General features: G+C 44.6%; 1 protein-coding gene across 1 annotated transcript; it reads left to right on the top strand.

Annotated features, from left to right (window-relative positions):
- The first annotated feature begins 2875 nt into the window (after nucleotides 1-2875).
- Nucleotides 2876-18724, top strand: LOC129338541 (soluble scavenger receptor cysteine-rich domain-containing protein SSC5D-like). Its single transcript, XM_054992851.1, has 10 exons — nucleotides 2876-3044; nucleotides 6037-6063; nucleotides 8579-8893; nucleotides 10264-10371; nucleotides 11619-11933; nucleotides 12786-12977; nucleotides 14545-14859; nucleotides 15374-16387; nucleotides 17111-17275; nucleotides 18031-18724. Exons 1-10 carry the CDS (start codon nucleotides 3020-3022, stop codon nucleotides 18426-18428), a joined length of 2874 nt encoding a protein of 957 aa, XP_054848826.1. The 5' UTR covers nucleotides 2876-3019; the 3' UTR covers nucleotides 18429-18724.
- Nucleotides 18725-19349: the final 625 nt, after the last annotated feature.

Below are 19349 nucleotides of genomic sequence, written 5' to 3'. Positions count from 1 at the left end.
TCCAAAGTTGTAGTTATTTGCATGGGGATGGCCAGAGAGTGTGCTTGTAGTATAAGGTAGTTGTACCAAAGGTGATGGAATGTTTAATGTGTAGTGGAGTGCATTGCAAAGGCATATATATGGTTTCCAAAAGGAGGGGGTCCTTTCTACAAAGGGGGGAGGGCATCAAATATGATGGTAGTTGATAAATGTGTAGCGCCACTGAAAAAGAATTGCCTTGTCCTTAAAATGGAAAAAAAATACATTCATTTTAATTGCATGTTTTATTTGAATTGCTTGGAAATTTTAATTGTATTTTATATAAACTATTTTGAGTGTGGTTTCCTTCCAGAATGAAAAGCAAAGTGAAAAATAGATGTGTGCAGTAAATGATGACTTGATGACTGGGAGAAAATCAGGTGTGCTCTACTTCTGTGATAGAAATAAAGCTTTGGAAAGTCGCCAGAGACAGCTATACATTGGATACCTGTAGCAGTCTAGCCTCGCACTCTTATGATTTTGAAAAATATAGGAGTGAGGCTGAATTTGAGCTGTAAAGAACATTGGGAGGGATGCCGAAAGTTATTCCTGCCAATTCCATACTTTGTAAGACTTCAGTTGTGGTTAGGCAGGGTGGGTGGAGCTGAGGAGGCGCTCTTCGCAGTCTCAGAAGAACTATCTGATTACTCCACATATTCTAAGACTGAGCTCTGGATTTCAAAAGTAGTTTCCAAGACTAACCGAACAGATTGCTGAAAAATGTATGTCTTTGTATACACACAACATCACCACCACAAAAGTGCAGTTGCTTTAATTTTCCTGGTCATTACTTCATCGAAAAAATAGCAGGCAAGACGTCGCTTTAATTTAGCCTTCATATTTAGCTTTATTGTGCTGAATTGTTATGGTTACTAGTTACCATGCCAGTAACCATAAAACTGCTCTGGCAGCAGAAACCCTGTTTGTGCAGGTGTTTGGGCCAATGATGTGAACCATCACCTTGGGACAGCCAGCATTTGTTTCACCATATTGCCACAGAAAAGCTCTCTTTCTCTGATAAGCCCTGGTTTCGTATTCCAGATGGTCCCATTATGACCCCCGCGCGCGCACGCACGCACGCACGCACGCACACACACACACACTGAAACTGAGTTTGAAGGAGTTCGTTCTGTCTTTCCTAAATGCAGGAAAAATCCAGTTCTCAGGCTGCCCTGGCCAGGATAATGTGTGTGACTCATATTTCCTGTGACTTGCTTTCCCTGTGGATGAATGCAGGCTTTTTTGAAGCACAGAATTCTTCACAGACTTTGCAGATGGCAGATATTGTGTCACTTAGAATTGTTTTTACATAACATGTTTTTCTCTTTTATTTATATCACACCCATACACCCCGAAAAAGGCTATCAGGGCAACTTAAACAGTTTGTTCCTATTACCCCCATATTTGAATGCATAGTGTAACCCTTTTTATCAGTGTGGGCTGTGTTAAAGCACTGGGGACAGGATACCCCTGCTTCCATTTTATGGATGGCAAACTCAGGCTGAAAGAGAAAAATGGACTTACTCTGAAGCCAAGTTTCAATAGCTGTAAATGGCAACAATAGGATGAAATTATGTTGCAGGAGAGATCTATGAGGGAAATGTCTATGAGACCAGCCCTGGTCTTTAGAGATTTACCATATAAATGTTATGTTGGTATTCAGTGCACTTGCATTGAAGGAGAAGTAAGATTATACATAGTCATTTCAGCTAACCCTGCTCTTCCCCTCTACATGTTCACCTTATGTAGATATCAGATGTATGCATGTGGACTCTGTGTTATTGGAGATCCTGCTGTGCATGTTGAGCCTATGTGTGTACATGCACACACAGGTTCTTACATGTTACCCTGAGTGTGTCTAGAGCAAGAGAAGGGTGGGACCTGTGGGTTAGATCCTGCACTTCCCTTGATCCATGTTAGCTATATGCCAGCTATGCAGCATAAGTGCAGTCCTACAGTAAGCTAGAAAATCCAGCTTTAAATGGGATGAAGGAAGGGAACTGAATGGGAAGCTGGGGCTGGATTTGATTTATGTGGGGACAAAAGGAGAGAGCTGGGGCCAGGTGGGGAGCAATGCAAGGGAACTGAGCTCAGCATAGCCAGAAGCAGGGAGCCTTGGAGAGGAGGTCTGGAGGAAACAAATGAAACATAGAGGAACAAAGGAATAATAATGGGACAGGGAGAAAGTAGGATTGCCAGCTTGCCTGGAAAAAAGAGTCCCATCTCTTTAACAGAAGCTTCATGTGTGGAAATGGGTAGTGGAAACTTCATGGCATGGAGGTAAATAAAACCACCTGGAAAACAACATCCTATTAAACCTGTATTAAAATAGCCAGGGCATGTTTATCCAAGCCTGTTGGCAACTCCAGTAAGAGACAATGTACATGGATAGGTTACTGCCTTTTATCTGGCAGGTGTTCCATGCCTGTAACAGTTGCATGGCAGGTGGAAATTCAACCGGTGGTGCTTTGAGTTACGGAGAAAATTCCAGAAAGGGTGACAAACTGATGTACATGGGAAAGGGTGGAGAACATAGGTGAGGTAGGGAGCTGAAGGAAGTGGGAGGAGTACACACACATGTGGAGGGTATACTTTACTGAATGGTATTGGAGGCAATTTTAAAACTTCACAAAGATAAAAGAATTGTATTGGAAACAAACAAGAGCATCTTAAAGGCTTCCTTTATAGAAACATTCCACAGCTGCGTAAGTGCTACCAATGTGGTTCCTTTCCAAAAATCCTCACAGAAATGTCACAAATGTGGTTCTCCTGGGCTGGGCCTGGTGGGAACTCCTCCTATCAGCCACTCCGAGACAGAATCTCTTATTCGCAGGCTGCAGATTGGAGGCCACCCGGCCCAGAGCAAGCAGGGGTGTTTCCACTTTCCTTTCTGCCTGTCTGACTCACTGCCTGGGTCCTCTAGCTTGTGTAAAAGGGCTTCTGCTTTGCAGTGCCTCCTTCAAACCAACCCACTCAGGACACTGGCCCTGCAAATTACGCTATGCAGCGCCTCCTGTTCTTTTTAGGTGAGTGTTGACCTCTTCCACGGGTGATGCCGTAATTCTGCTGGTGGGAAGTCCTGCTGGGATGGTGGGGAGGGCTCCAAGTCTCCACCAGCAGTACTGGACACAGAGATTTGGGTTACAAGGGGGCGTGTGAGAGATGGGAATTAGGATGCCTGGGTTCAGCCTAGAGTTTTCAGGAGGTACCATGTAGCTGGCACTGCAGGCACTGGAAGCAAGCCTGTGCAATAACTGCAGTTAATGGTGGTGTGTAAGTTGTCCTCGGTTTTTCAGAGGTAAAAAGGGAATGACTCTCAGGATATATAAGTTCTATGGTGACCATTTGCCCACTCTTGGGCTCCCCAGGAGCATTCAATGGTGTGGGGGAAAGGGAGGGGAATGAAATGGTGTTAACGAGACGTGACATTACTGCATTGCAGGTGCTCTAGGATTCCCCTGAAACTATTGGGTTTTTTCCATAGAATTTTGGGTGAATCCTTGCATGTTCTGCTATGTGGTGATGTCACTTCTGGTTATGCAGCCAGAGGTGCAGAATTTGAGTCCTGTGGCACCTTAAGAGACCAACAAGTTTTTCAGTATATGAGCTGTTGAGAATCAGAGCTTCCTTCTTCAGATGCCAGAAGCAATATTGCAGCATCTGAGGACCCCATTAGGCTAAATCCCACCTTGGCCAGTCTCATGGGGATTGCCTTCCAAGAGTTGTCAACCTTAACCAGTTCCTTCCAAATGATTATAGCAATGCACTAAGTTGGATCCAGCTGGCTTTTCCAATTGTGCAAAAAGAGAAGATGAAATCCCTTTTGACCACCCAAAAAGGCTATACTGGGGATCATGGGACCTGCATGAACAAAGGTCATGCATGGGGGCTGTAATGAAGGGTACTGAGCAAGATTTAGCAAAGATGTCAGCTTAATTCATCCCATTGATCTTCCAAAGGATCACAGGAAAGCATTAAAGCAAAGAACATTAAAGCAAAGTTCACACGGTGATCTTTTAGGATTGTGTCACAATGAGGGACTTTATTTAGGCCTGGTTCATCCATTAGAACAACAAGGCAATCCACCCTATGATGGATGTTCAGGAAGAAGTAATAATTTCCATCCTTGCTACAGGCTTCAGCCTCAGTTTAAGTTCTGCCTCAGACTGCCATTTTGTAGAATCTACACAATCATCAGGTAGGATGGGAGGAGGTATAACAATTCCACAATGGCATCAGAACTAATTTAATGAAGAGTGCCACATATAAGAGCATTTTGAGCTTAAGAGTTGAAGAGACAAACAAACATAAGATGTGCTGAATCAGACAAAAGGCCCAAGAATAGAGAACCTTGCCTGGCGCCCATGCCAAACAGAAACACACCAGACAGGAGGACTGGTTCTCCAACCAAACAACTGAGACGAGCCCCTGAGATGCTTCTCCTGACTCAATTCATGTCCCCCATGGCCACATGGAGCTGACCGTAGAAACATAAACATCCTCTCCCTCTCCCTGGAAGCTCATTTGGTGCCTACCATACTGTCCAAAATACTTCATTTTGCCCAGGATTTGAACTGAAGCACACTATTAAAACAGCTTAAAAAAGCGCCATGAGGAATTTTTATAGATATCATTTTAGGTTGTTCACTATTGTTTTATGCTGATTATATGCCTCAGTATTTCCTATGGTATTGCCTTTATGGTTTCATTGTATTGTTTTTACTTTGTGAGGTGTCTTTAGCTGGAGTCTGAAGAGGTAATGAATAGCTTTTCTAAATAAACCAATAAATTCTAATGATCTTTTCTTTGACTAAAGTATGTTTAAAAAACTCAAGGGAAGTTAGGAATATGTTAAGTTGAATTCAAAATGTATTCTTTTCTGGCAAGCAATCACTTGAATTCTGTTGTCTTTGTAAATTTTATAGGGTAACTTTATATTATTTTAACTGTGCTATTTGATTTGTGGTCATATTCATAAACCATGTTGCACTAAATAGAAAATGTAAGGTAGAAATATTTTAAATAAGTTATGTGATAATGTTATGTGATAAACCTGCCTTGAGCCAAGAGGAATGGTGGAGTATAATTAAATAAATATAAAAATAAATACACAAGTAAGTGAAATATTTTCCATAGTTAATTTAGATAACATATTTAGTTTGTTTTATATTTAAAGTTAATCAAAGATTGTGAGACTATTACAGGTATATATGTGTCATGTCTGAGCCCCATCCATGCCAATTTTTAACGATCCCTTTGTTCTGAACAAATGTATCCTGCTGTAACTCGATGTCATTTTACCAATGTCATAACTATTTCTTTCACGGGCTTTCACAGGTGTTTATCTAATGAATTGCAACAGCTTCCAGTGTTTCTGACCTTGTATGCTGCTCCCTCTCAGACTTTGCTATGTCTTGCTTGCTAGTAGTGACTCAACTTGATATTACAGATATGTGAAACGTTCTCACACAAGAAAAGCGCCAAAATCTTGTTTATGATTGGGAGGGGGGAAAAGAGCAGACTTGAATGTTAAAAGAGAAGTCTCTCTCACATGATGTCATTCCTATCAACTTTTATTCTTGCTGCTTAGATGCTTACCTTGCTTCTGAGTAGTCCTATGGACATATATATGGAAATGATCTGATTTCTGAATAAAAACCATTTAACAAAGAACCAGTGTCTTGCTGCAATGGTCCAGGGATCTGTCTACCATATCCTGTCATCCATAGCCTGACAATATGAGTTGCTAAAATGTGTGCATAAAAACAGCTAACATAACATTTAAGTCTGGGGGCTAAAGGAACATCTAACCCCTCCCCCCATTGTGAATCCAATCCACTTTGCTGCAGTTCATAAAACAACATCTCAAGCCTTTTTGTATTTGTTGGTATAATATGGTTAAAAAAGGGTTAACATTGCAATGTGGTCTTGAGAATGCATCTCAGAGTGTTTGTACATAGAGGATCTGCCTTCTGTTTCTAGTTGTCTTAATTTGTAACCCTTTCCTTTGTTTTTCAGCTGTCTTTCTCCAGTTCTGTGCTACAGGTAAAACAGCTAGGAATCCCTCTCTTTCTGCTCATCTGACCCTTGTAGTTTGGTTACAATCCTGTCCAGTGACCAGGAGACAAGGGTGCCCGTAGGAAAACTGATTCGGGAGAGTGAAGGAGTGGTGATGTCTATTACTAGGGGAGTAAGGATTTTGCCAAACATATTTAATATATATTTTATGGAATGGAGGTAAATTATGCTAAAATGCTAATCTATTATTATAAAATATACACTCACACATAAAAATACAAACATTATTATAATAAAGAAATAATATGTGTACTTTTTAAATACAGCACACTTACTGTTGTGAGAACCAGCAAATTCGTCACCAGATTTTTAAAATTTACATCCTGCTTTTCTCCTTGATTGGGGGGCCCAAAGCAGCTTTTCACATTAATAATAATATAATAACAAATTTATATACTGCCCTTCAGGACAATGCCACACTCAGAGTGGTTTACAAAGTGTTTTATTATTATCCTTACAACAATCAGCCTGTGAGGTGGGTGGAGCTGAGAGAACTCTGAAAGAGCTGTGACTGACCCAAAGGTCAGTCAGCTGGTTTCAAGTGGAGGAGCGGGGAATAAATCCTGGTTCTCCAGATTAGAGTCCTGCTGCTCTTAACTGCTACAACAAACTGGCTCTCCATTGTTCCCCCCACCTCCACTTAATCATCATAACAACAAACTTGTGGGGTTAGGTTAGGCTAAAAAATTGTGATGGGCCCAAAGTCACCCAGCAGGACTTCCATGGTTGAGTGGGACATTTGAACCCAATGATCCCAGGTCCTAGTCCAACTCTCTAACCACTATGCAAAACCCATCCCTCTTATGATCATTAGACTTTGACCTTTTTCTGCAGTAGTCATGGCTCATTAAGGACCTTACTAGTGCTAGTTTATGTGACCTAGACATCTCAGGCCAGTTTCTTTTCCTTGTCCAAGGCAACAAAGGTTGATAGTAATTCACAGCTATGGGTGTGTGTGTGTGTCAATTTGGAAAAAAGATTAAGTGACCCAAGCAATGATGGGTGGTGCCAAATATGCAGAGGTTGGCAACAGCAGGAGCTGATGGGCATATGGTTGCCGACTCCAGGTTGGGAAATTCCTGCAAGTTTGGGAGCAGAGCCTAGGGAGGAGCTCAGCAGGGATGTTGTGCCATAAAGTCCATCCTCAGGCGATGCCATTTTCTCCGTGGGAACTGGTCTCTGTAATCTAAAGATCAGTTGTAATTTCAGGAGAACTCCAGACCCCACTTGGAGATTGGTAACCCCAAATGGGCATGGTTCGTACCCATCATTGCCTCCCAAACACATGCTGCCACTGCTTGGGTCCTGCTTCCCTGGTTCTAGACTCTGGGCCAAGCTACAAGTGACAAATGACACTTGAATGGCAAGTGTATTTCTCCCTGTTCACTTGCCCTCCACTCAATCCACTTGCCGTTCAAGTGTCATTCGTCACTTGTAGCTTGGCCCTCTGTATGAGCATCACAGATGGGAGAAGGCTCCCTCTCCCAACAGAGCTGCAGTTGCCCTGGTCCTCTCTGAGACAGAATGGGATGGTGCTTTGAGCAGCCAAGTAAGGGATTCAGTAACGGCCAAAATTAATGACATCTTTGCTCACTACATGAGGTTTCCCAAACCCAACTCCCCCCCCCCCTTGCAATCACACACTCCAGCTGCAGGAATGTCATTTTAAAGATGAGAGGGTGTGGTTTTCAGCCTCTGCCTTTCGTTTTCAGACACTGAAATGGCCCCCACAGGGGAGTTAATTACATAATCTTGGAGCAGCACATGCTCAGAATACACCACGTGCTGCTGCAGTACATGCTCAGAGCCAAGCTAGAAGTGATGAATTACACTTGAATGGCAAGTGAACAGACTCACCTGTATCCCTCCTTGTTCACTTGCGCTCCACTCGATCTCTATGGGCCAAGCTACATGACACTTGAACGGCAAATGAACAGACTAAGGGCCAAGCTACAAGTGACGAATGACACTTGCCTGGCAAGTGAACAGACTCACATGTATTCCTCCCTGTTCATTTGCCATTCACTTGCGCTCCACTGGAGCAAGTGGAGCTCTCCAAGTGGAGAGCAAGTGGAGCGCAAGTGAACAGAGGAATGCACATGAGTCTGTTTACTTGCCATTCAAGTGTAATTAGTCACTTCTAGCTTGGCTTTCAGAATACTCCATGTGCTGCTCCAAACCCAGAGTCATCTAGCGAACAAATGTATATTTTGGCCCTAAGCCCTGACCCTCTCCCTGCACATCAGATGAGAGAAGCTCGGTCCCCCGTTCCCAGTTTCTTTGATCTAGCAAGTTTTTTGCCTTGGGGAAACTTATCTTAAGAGGTAATATTACTATTCAGAAAATTTGAAGGAAAGTGAATAGACTGGAATGAAGGTAGAGCAGATGTCAGCCTTCAAAATGGATTTACCCTGCTCAAAGTGGGAGAAAGTAGACAGATCTCTCTGTGTCCTTGTAACCTCCCCTTATCTCACCTCACCAGATTCATTTACAGTACGTCTATTGGGAGGTCCAAATCTCTGCGCAGGACGGGTAGAACTCTTTCACCAAGGCAAATGGGGAACAGTCTGTGATGATGACTGGGACATACCAGATGCAGCCGTGGTGTGCAGAGAACTCGACTGTGGGCAAGCTCTTTCTGCCCCCCACGGTGCCTGGTTTGGTGAAGGCACTGGCCCCATCTGGCTGAATGAGGTGCATTGCAGGGGCACTGAGAGGCACCTTCAAGCCTGCCACCATAAAGGCTTCCGCAAGCATGTGTGCACCCATGAAGAGGATGCCAGCGTCATCTGCTCAGGTGAGGCATTCATATAAGAAAACTTCCCTGCTATCTGGTTCCACAGGATGAAAAAAGAGAAATAAACTTTGTACCACATTGACACGGATTAGATTCACACTTTTCTCCCATGGAACTCAGCACACATGTTCTCTCTCAATTTTTCCTCACAACTACCCTGTGAAGCAGGTTAACCTGAGAGAGTGACTGGCCCAAGGTTACCCAGTATACTTCATGGCACAGTGGGGATTTGACCCCTGGTTCTCCCAGCTGTAGTCCAATACTATACCATTCAGGTTCATTTTGGGCAGGGGAAGAACTGGGGAAGATCCTGCCAGTTAGCAGCAGCTCGGTAACAACATCTGATGGAGTTTGCTTTACTCTCTGCACACAGGTATTTGAGAACACAGGTGAGATTCCTTGGACACAAGCCGGAAGGCAAGAACCAAAGGCTCTTAGCCTGAGTATCAGAGCTTAGAGCTGGGCAGAAGATCAGCTGGAAGAGAGAGAAGCCCCAATCAGCAATCAGAATTCCCCCCCTCCCATTTTGAGCAGGAAGCATCATTCCCTGATCTAGGAACTCCAAGGAGTAAGTTGCAGTTACTCAACAAAAATGTTGCATAACTGCAACTTACTCCTTGGAGTTCCTAGATCAGGGAATAATGTTTGCTGTTCAAAGTATGTACATTCAACCCTAAGCACTCCAGCTAGGCTTCCCAGGTCCTTATACACATCTAGGGAGAGGCGGGGGACCTGAGTCTTACACTCTGAAGTCTCCGCACGTGCACTTTGCATGCGCACACACACTCCTGGAGAGGCGTAATGCCATAATTTCTGGGAAGGGATGGCATCACACTGGCCATGGGAATGCTCCTGCACTTTGTGCCCCCCATGAACACATGCACCGCACGTGTTTCTGGGATGCCTGCCAGTGCCAGATGACCTCTGGGGGGGGGGGCTTGCCACCTCCTGCCAATCACTGGTGGATTGGCAGGCAAGGAGGCGAACCTCCAGGAGTTTGTTCACCACTGAGGGGTACCTGGGAACCCTATAAAAGCCTAGCTCCAGCACAACACATGGAAAAGCAGAATATGAATTATTTTTATTTATTTAAAACAGTAATCCCACTTTATCTCTGTGGACTCCTATGGATTAGAAGCCTCACATCCTTATCCTGTTGGGCCTTATAAAGGAATGTATCCAGCTGGCAAAGTAGTAGTTGTAGAGTTGGTTGAGAGGTTTATGCTTGTTGAGCAGGGATTGCATGCAAAGTTAGGTCTTCAGTAGCTGTTGTCCACCCCCAGAAGTAAATGGGCTCTGTCTGTACCGCGCTGAAGCTCTCTGGGCCAACAACAAGCCTGAATGAACTCTTTTCCTTTCTCCCTTTACAGCTCAGCGCTTCCCTCCTTTCAGTTCCTTTTCTTCTCCCGCAACTGTCACGGAGGGCAAAACGGAGGCAGTAACGACTGCAAGACCAGCACCTTCTGTACCTGCTGAGGGTGAGTGTACAGGCAAACTGAAACCTACCACCTTCCTGGTACACCTGCAAAATATCCCTCTCTAGATTTTTGTTGGGTCCCCGGTGGCAACCCTATTTCCATTTGGGGGAAATTGGGGAGATTTGGGGGGGGGGTGCCTTAGGAGGGCAGAGTTTGAGGAGGAGAGGGGGCTCAGTGGGGAATGTGATGTATGGTTGCCAACATCCTGGTGGGGTCTGGAGATCTCCTAGAACTGCAGCTGATATACAGACCATAGAGATCAGTTCCCCTGGGGAAAAAATGTATGATTGTGAGGGTGGATTCTATGGCATTATACCCCAGTGAGACCCCTCCCTTCCCAAACCCTGCCCTCCCCAGGCTCTACCCCCCTGAAATCTCTAGGAATTTCACAGCCTGGAGTTGGCAGGCCCAACTGATGTAACTCTAGAAGTTCATTTTTTCCTAGATTCTATGGTACTCCACAGAGTCTGCCTTTGATACAGCGAAAATTCAGCAGGAGAAACATCTGATTTGGTAGTATGGGTTGCTTATTAAAGACACACGATTGATAAAGTGGCAACCGTACTACCCCACCCTCCCCTATACTACATAGTGCAATAACCAGAGGGAAGGTGTTGACCAAGTGTACCACATTAAGGTGTCTGTCAGAGCAATTATTTCCATACCTTGGGTTGGGTCCATGCAACTTTTCCACTGTTGAAAAAAGTAAGAGGGGGCAGGTCCCCTTTCACCACATAAAAGGCTATGCTGGAGGTTATGGGGCCTCCATGGACAAAAGCCATGTGGGATGGGGACTTCAATAAAAAGGAGAACTTGGCAAGATCGAGTGACCAGGAGGATCCCAATCCTTGCCTTATGAGCTTGCTTTAACAAAACGTGTGTGTGTGTGTGTGTGTGTGTTATGTGCCATCAAGTCATCTCCGACCTAAGGCAACCCTATGAATGAAAGGCCTCCCAAATGTCCCATCATTAACAAACTTGCTCAGGTCTTGTAAACTGGAGAACGTCACTTCTGTTATTGAGTCAAGTCATCTCATTTTAGGTCTTCCTCTTTTCCTACTGCCTTCTACTTTTCCTAGCATTATTGACTTTTCCAGAGAATCTTGTCTTCTCATAATGTGACCAAAGTACGATAGCCTCAGTTTTGTCATTTTAGCTTCTAGGGCTTACACAACAAAAAATAAGAAGCAAATACACCTCCAGTTGCCACAACCCGCATTTAACTCCTTTCCTCTTCCTTGATACAGGAACCCTGACCTTGCGCCTCATAGGTGGCAGAAGTCGCTGCTCTGGCCGGCTGGAGGTGTTTCACCAGGGGCAGTGGGGGACAGTATGTGATGACATGTGGGGACTTCCAGATGTCACTGTGGTCTGCCGGGAGCTGGGCTGTGGAGAGGCTCTGGCAGCTCCAGGCAGTGCTTTGTTTGGTGAGGGGAACGATGCCATCTGGTTGGATGATGTGCAATGCCAAGGCCAAGAGTCATCACTGACAGAGTGCCTCGCCAGCCCATGGGGGACACACAACTGCCGACACAATGAAGATGCTGGGGCTGTGTGTTCAGGTGAGACTGCCCTAGCAGGGTTTGTATATCTATGTAGCTATCTTCACACTATAAACTTCACCCAGTTGAATAGTCATTTGCTCTTCCCAAGGAATTATGGGAACTATAATTTTGTGAGAGGCAAGAAGTGTCCACAAGAGGATTTCAGGCCTATTTCACACATTCAGCTGAAGGAACTGGAGGGTTTTAGAATTAGTTACTTCAATTTTTTTAAAACCTGTGTCCCTGGTGTGACTGGTTAAAAAAAAAACTTGTGAGGAACTTACTATGTAGAAGAGCATTGCAAAATGGCACCCAGCATCTGCAGTTTGAAATGCTACATTCTATCATATCAGGTTTCAGTTGGCTCACATGAATTCACTAGGCCTAGCATTTCACTAGTACTACAATCCCCAGGGTTCTTTATGTGCAAGCCAAGTAGTGGATACAGAACTACATATGTTCTCCTGCTTTTTTAGTTAGATGTGGCTTCCCTGTCATGTAATAAAATCAAAAAGAGTCCAGTAGCACCTTTAAGACTAACCAATTTTATTGTAGCATAAGCTTTCGAGAATCAAGTTCTCTTCGTCAGATGCATGGTACAGAAACTGGTCAAATATAGAAGAGGAGGGGGGAGGAGAGAGAAGATGCAATTAGGGGGGGAGAGGGAGGATGCAACCAAAACATTCCTTTGCTAGTAACTGTAAACATCTCCTTTTGGTATGGAGATTAATTGGCTTGTGTGAGGCTTCAAAGGAGTTTGCCGTGCTGGTTCGTAGCAGCAAAATAACCCGACCATCCAATTCCAATGTAGTGTAAGCCTTCGATAACTCCTCTGCATCTACTGTCATGTAACGTATCTTCTCCACACAGGTGAGATGCCCCTGACCATGGTGGAGGAACACCTGGCCGCACTCAAAATGACCTTGGCACCCCAGAGATCCTCTAGGAGATTTCCACGCCCCACTCAGTCAACAAGGGATCAGGTAGAATCTTTATCTCATGAAACATCATGGCATATAGAAAAGAGCTTGACAGAAAGAACTTCTGAACCAATGCTAACTGGTGAGTGGAACAAAAAAATATTTTATTATGGACCTTTATTCTGTATCCCAAATACTTGCTCAAGCACTCTTTCTTGTTCTTAACACTACAGTCAATAATAATAATGACATTAACAACAACAATAGCTACTACTACAACAAAATACAACATTTGACAGACCTCACTTTAGGCACTGAGTTTACTCAAAAGGAAGATGACCCTGCATGTAAGATAATCTTCTTAAAAAATGTTATACACAGAAAAAGTTTTATTATCGGACTTAACTGGTACGCAAATATAAGATGACTCGCCTTTTTTTGGGATGGCAAACCTGTGAAAAAAACCTAGTCTTACCTTTAAATTAATACCGTATCACATTAAATTGGTATTTGAAGTTGCACTATAGGATGGGGTTCTGAATAGGGAGGCACACCATCTTTCTTTCCAACAGATCATTCTTTAAGGTAACCATTGCATGTACTTTCCACCCATGTAAAGGCCTTGTGGTGTTTGAATTTGAAAGACAGAATTGTGCTACAAGCATGCATAGCAAACTGCATTCCAGTTAGTGTTCTAGCAAGAAAGCCTTTACTTGCTCAGCTAGCAGTACTTCAGTTCAGCTTTCCCAAAATTATAATTCTTGAAATATAATATATTGTCATAAAAGTCAAGAGAGTTCAATGTAATGCTCGTGGTATAATTAAGTATGGTCTAATCTACCCCTCAGAGCTATCTGCTTTCAAAACAGAGAAATTAAAGCATTATAGTAATAGTAATTATAATAATTATTTTGTTGCCTCCATCCCAGCCAATGTCTGTTGTAGCTAGTTAACTTTATGAATTTCCATGCATTTAAATAAATCAGAACCACCTTTATTTCCCCTCCTCTCTAGGGGAATTGGCAGGTAGAGAGCTGAAATGTTAATCGTAAGCTTAGAATTCTATTTTAGCTGACTGTATATTCTGAAATCCAGATTAGAAAACTTTGGAGCTGGGGTGGGTTTCTGCATCTGAAGCAGTCATGCAAATTAGCAGTTCTCCACCTTCGACAACCACCCCGTTGCTATTCTTTTGTCACAAATGTCCAAATCATACAGAAAAATAAAATCCTGTATGTATGTATCTATGTATGACCACTCGTTTAATTTTCTTATTCAACTTTGGAAGGGCAGAGAAATATGGTCTAAATTAGTGCTTTCATTTTCAGTTAACTGGATGAGGCATCTGTCACATGATCCAGCCCTGCAAGGACATGAAGACCCTCTTTTATACTGTGTTCGCTCATCCACCTTTCATAGTGTTGCTTCTTCCGTGGCCTGTCTCTTTTGCCAGTTAAGGGGACACAGGCACAGGACTGCTACGGCTAAGTAATCAGAGAATGCGTCACTCATTTACTTCCATAGATAGAGGGCTCTACAGCAGAGATACTCAGATTTCTTGTTCAGCACATATCCAAATTTATGTGTATGAGAAACTGAGATCTTTCAAAAGGTGGACATCCTAAGGTAGAGTACTGAGAGGCATGAGATATAATGGCTTTGGGTCCTTTTGATCTAACCATTTCCCTTTCCCACTCTCTGTATCTCAGGCCAATGGCAGGTGCGGCTAGCAGGGGGCTCCGGCTCCTGTTCTGGGCGAGTGGAGGTTCTGCATAAAGACTCCTGGGGTACTGTTTGTGATGATGGTTGGGACCTGTCGGACGCTGCAGTGGTGTGCCGTGAGTTGGGCTGCGGGGCCCCACTTCTCAGCCCTGGAAATGCACGGTATGGTCCAGGCTATGGTCCCATCTGGTTAGATGACGTCAATTGCACTGGGATGGAATCCACTCTGCAGCACTGCCGATCCCAGCCCTGGGGGCAGCATAACTGCAACCACCATGAGGACGCTTCTGTCATCTGCACAGGTGAGGGAGCAACTTGATTTCTGTTCAGTCTGTCTGTCTGTCCAGTCTGTCCAGTGTGTTTGCCTGGTTCCAGGGGGGTGGGGGAGGGAGGGAGAGAGAGAGAGAGACAGAGAGAGAGACTTGCAGTCTGGGACGAGCACCCTGATTGCTCTCTCCCATCTGAACTTGCGGGGTCAGACAATACTTGAAAGGTCTTGGGGGGAAATTAGAAACAATTCAAAGAGTTCTTTAGGGAGACATGTGCTACCTCCACACCGGGCATTTAGTCTGGAATAGGCAATCATTCATTCACTGTCCACGCCCCCCCCCCCACCTTCCAAATTCTAGTGTTTCCTGTATCCTCTTTTCAAAGCTGATGTGTATACTTTTAAAAAAGGAAATTCACTTGCAGCACTGCTCTGCTCAGTGTAAAAGCTACTTAGGTTTCCCAGAGCTGCTCTGTTTTTCCTCAAGCATTTCTCAGCTTAGTTGTTTCCTGTTAACTCTGTACAGGAATGTTTTCTGTGTTTTTCAGGCACGTGGAAGCCCCTGTCTTTGCCAGAGCCTGCCAGAGATTCAAATACAGCTGATCCGATCCAGACTACACAGGGCTCAACACCTGCAGATGAGTCAGGGCTGCAAAATACTTTGGATGTGAGTGAGGATCTTACACAGACTTTGCCTCCTGCTTGGGAGACAGAAGCTCCTAGTCTATGGCACCCTAGTGAGCTATTCCTACCACCTACACATGAGACAGAGCTTGAAGAGGAGACAACAAATTCCTGGAACATACAGGAAATAGCTCCTGGCCAACAGGCTCTGCAAGATATTCATGACAGAGAGTCAACCAGCCTTCCAAATACAAGGTCACCCCCACACAAAGATGGACTGGAACCCACTTACCCTTCAGTTGAGTCTCAGCCTCCTTCAGCCATGTGGGATCGGGAATCTGAGGGAGAAACACAACCAACAAGCCCTCCAGGAACAGTCACACTAGGACACAGCCTCAAGGCCGCAGTGGAGACTGTGCCTCCCACCCAGTGGGACGACATGTCCAGGGGACCTCCAGTCACACAAAAAGCAGAACCAAGTAACTCCTCAGCAGATATTCAGCCTGCCTCTGGCATTCGGATTGTAGAATCTGAAAGGGAAACTGAGCCAACCAGCTTTTCAGGAACAGAGCTGCTCCCAGTCACACAAACTGCAATGGACACAGTCACTCCAGTCCACTGGGATGAGATTCCTGAGGTGCCACTAGGCACACAGGAACCCCTAGACCTCTCCACGGAAACTCAGCCAGACTCTGCCATGTGGGTTTGGGAATCTGAGAGGGAAACCGAGTCAACCTTTCTTGGAGGAATGGAACTATTCCCATTCTCAGAGAGCTTGGAGGCTACGAGGGAGGTGGAAATGCCAACAGCCACACAGAGCACACAACCTATGATCAACATAGAAGAAACCAGCTTGAAAGGTCTAGAATCCAAGGGAGATGCAGATCCAAAGAAAAAAGAGGATTTCGACAAAGATTCCCAAACTGTGACACCCATAGGTGAGGAAGTGCCCCAGGGATGTTGAGGGCTTTAAGGGAAGAAACCTTCAATGGGACCCTGTGACAGTGGACCTAGCGGTGGCTGTTGTGGTTCCCCTTCCTCTAGAGCCAAGGAGGAAGAGAATGAAGAGCAACAGCAGAGGGAGATAGAGAGGAGGCAGGTAAGTGAGTGGGCAGGCAGAGGCATTAATCTGTTAACCTGCCAAGGGAAAAGACGTGTATGGAAAGATTATCAGCAGGTATGAGATGAGTGGCACCTCTCAGCTTCTCCTTCTGGATTTTTTCTTATTATTTCAGAAGAGAGGTGAATGAACAATCAGTAGTGCTTCTTCTCCTTTTCCTTGAAGTAGCAGCAATTTTGGGGTGGGACTCTTATCAACAGTTGGCAGTGGGTCCCTGTGGCAGCCTGGAGGGAGGTGGGCCCTGGAGATCTCCTAGAATTATAACTACAGAATTGTATACTACAGTGATCAGTTCCTCTGGAGAAAATGGCGGCTTTGGAAGATGAACTCAGGTGTTATATCCCACAGAGGTTCCTCTCCTCCCCAAACTCTGCCATCGCCAGGCTCTACCCCCAAAGAGTAACTTAGTGATGGCAGAGGGTGCCTCCTTTTCCTCAGGAAATCCTCACAACCCTACTAAAGCCCATTTCTGCCTTGCTTTTTCTGGATCATGTGAGCCCCACTTCTGCTAAACACACTTCTTCTTCTTCTTCTTCTTCAGCTGTATTGAAGCCTACCATTGTTCCCAATGCCACAAGCTCACGGGATGTTGCAGACGCTTCTGGTGTGGCTGACCTGTTGTTCCGAAGTCCAGCGCTGCACATATTTGACACAGACAGTCCATCTGAAAAAGGCTTGATCTCAAGTATCTCAGAAAGAGGGCCAAGTAAGTTTCCTAGATGCAGCTGATACATATCCTATGAAGGCTGTTCCTTTAATGAGAAGCATCACAATCAGTTCCCCTCCTCCTTCAGCTTTCATAGTGAAAGAGGGACTGGTAGCTCTACTGTGCCTTGAACAGCCAAAGCTATCCTGATCTCATCAGATCTCAGAAGCACGGTCAGTCTTCATTAGTACTTGGATGGGTGACCATCAAGGAAGTCTAGGGTTGCTACACAGATGACAATCCACATCTGAACATCTTTTGTTGTGAAAATTCTACAGTGTTGCCCTAAGTCACCTGCAACTTGACAACAAAAAAAAAGCTCTGCTGCAACACTTGCTACAGATATACCACCTTAACCTTGCAGTGATGCAGCAAAGATCTTCAGAATGGGACTCGTTATTGCTGGTTTGGTCAAAACCTCTCCCTGGCCTGTCTGTTTTCACACACCAATATTTTCCGTTTAATGTTTCTTATTCTGCTTTGCTCATTGGCAACAGATTGGCCACTGTGTGAAACAATATGCCCCTTTGAGGTTTTCAAAAACTGACAGGTCTGTTGACCCAGAGCCAACCTTAGTAATGCTTCTATAGGTTTTTTTGGCTGTATTGCTTCATGGGGCTTCTGAAGATCAGATGGCCATATGGTTGCATCATAGTAATCTCTCTGCATGGAGCGATTCCTTTTGGTTGCTGTATTGTGGCAGAAGCACAATAAAGTCAATCACTACCTCTCTTTTTTCCCTCTGTCTCCCACAGATACTACCTCCACACCAGGTCAGACCAAGACACTAGGTACAAGCATACCAGTGGCTGAACCAGTCGCTGCTAAGCAAAACGAATCATCTCCTGGTTGCCCTGCTAGGCAGGAGCTAAGGGAAGACGGTCAAGGCTGCTGCTGTTCACCACCTATCCTGGGAGATATGGCCCATGCAATGGACAGTCTTCGTGGGGAACTGGGCTCCCTCTCCACAGCCATCCAGCAACAAGGTTCCCAGTTGGAGGCTGTGGCCCACAGTTTGGCGGAGCTGGCAACTTCCATGCACCGACTGGTAGAGGTGCTCCCTTCCCTGATACAGCCAGTTCTAGCCCAGCCCTCCTCAGCTCCCTGCAAACAGGATGAAAGTGAAGTACAAAACCAGCTTCCCTTACAATGAAACTGCACTTCCTGTAAGGAAAGGAAGTTGCCCCTCAGGCCATATAGGCTATGAATCCTTTCCGCTTGCGCTCCTCTTTGTCCATTTTGGAAACCTGATTCTTCTTGGTCTGCCAGAAGATCCTATTAATGTTCTGGCATGACAAGATCTTTAAAATCATGACCCCCCAAAAGCTGTTTTCCTTTCCTTTTTTATGTTGTGACAGCTGTCCTGATGGATGAAGAGTTCTGGTAAACATGAACGTGTGTGCATTGTGGTGTGGCATTGGGATGGTCCTAATAAAAGGTATTATATGGCTTGTGTTCTTGGCTTTTTGGCGTTTACTTTAGGGTAGGTGAAGCTGTAAACTTGTCCATTATGGAGGCAGTATTCTGATGCAGAGCATATTCCTCTAGCACCAGATACTTTTTAGATCCTTGAAAGACTTTGGTTGGGTGTAGGTGGAAATGCCTAACACCAGAGGAAATGCACTGCACAGTGGAGGACAGACTCCACAACTGACAAAGAGAAGCACAAGCACAAAGAAGATATAGGATACAAGAAGAGACCAAATCTGTGTGGCCAGGTGGGCTTATTCCTCAAGTTTCAACCCACATAACCCCAAATGTGCCATAAACAGAGACTATGGGACAAAAATGAACCAACATTGGCTCTCTGAATTGGTTATTTTTGGTCTAAACCTCCATACACGGCAAAGGACATGCCTCTTATGTCCTTATTAAACATACTTTGCTCAGAGAATTCTAAGTGGACCATTTTTAATATCTACAGGGACATGGCAGAATCCTCTCAGATATGTATTAAAAGAAACCCAAAGCAATAAATGATTTTTAGAAACTAAACATGACAAGCTGCTGGCAATTTCTACATGAAAAAGGCAGAACCAATTATCATTTGAGAACTGGCCGGCACAAAGAGAAA

Source organism: Eublepharis macularius, chromosome 12 (genome assembly GCF_028583425.1).
Source record: "Eublepharis macularius isolate TG4126 chromosome 12, MPM_Emac_v1.0, whole genome shotgun sequence".
NCBI lineage: Eukaryota > Metazoa > Chordata > Lepidosauria > Squamata > Eublepharidae > Eublepharis > Eublepharis macularius.
This window is presented reverse-complemented; position numbering and strand designations above follow the sequence as displayed.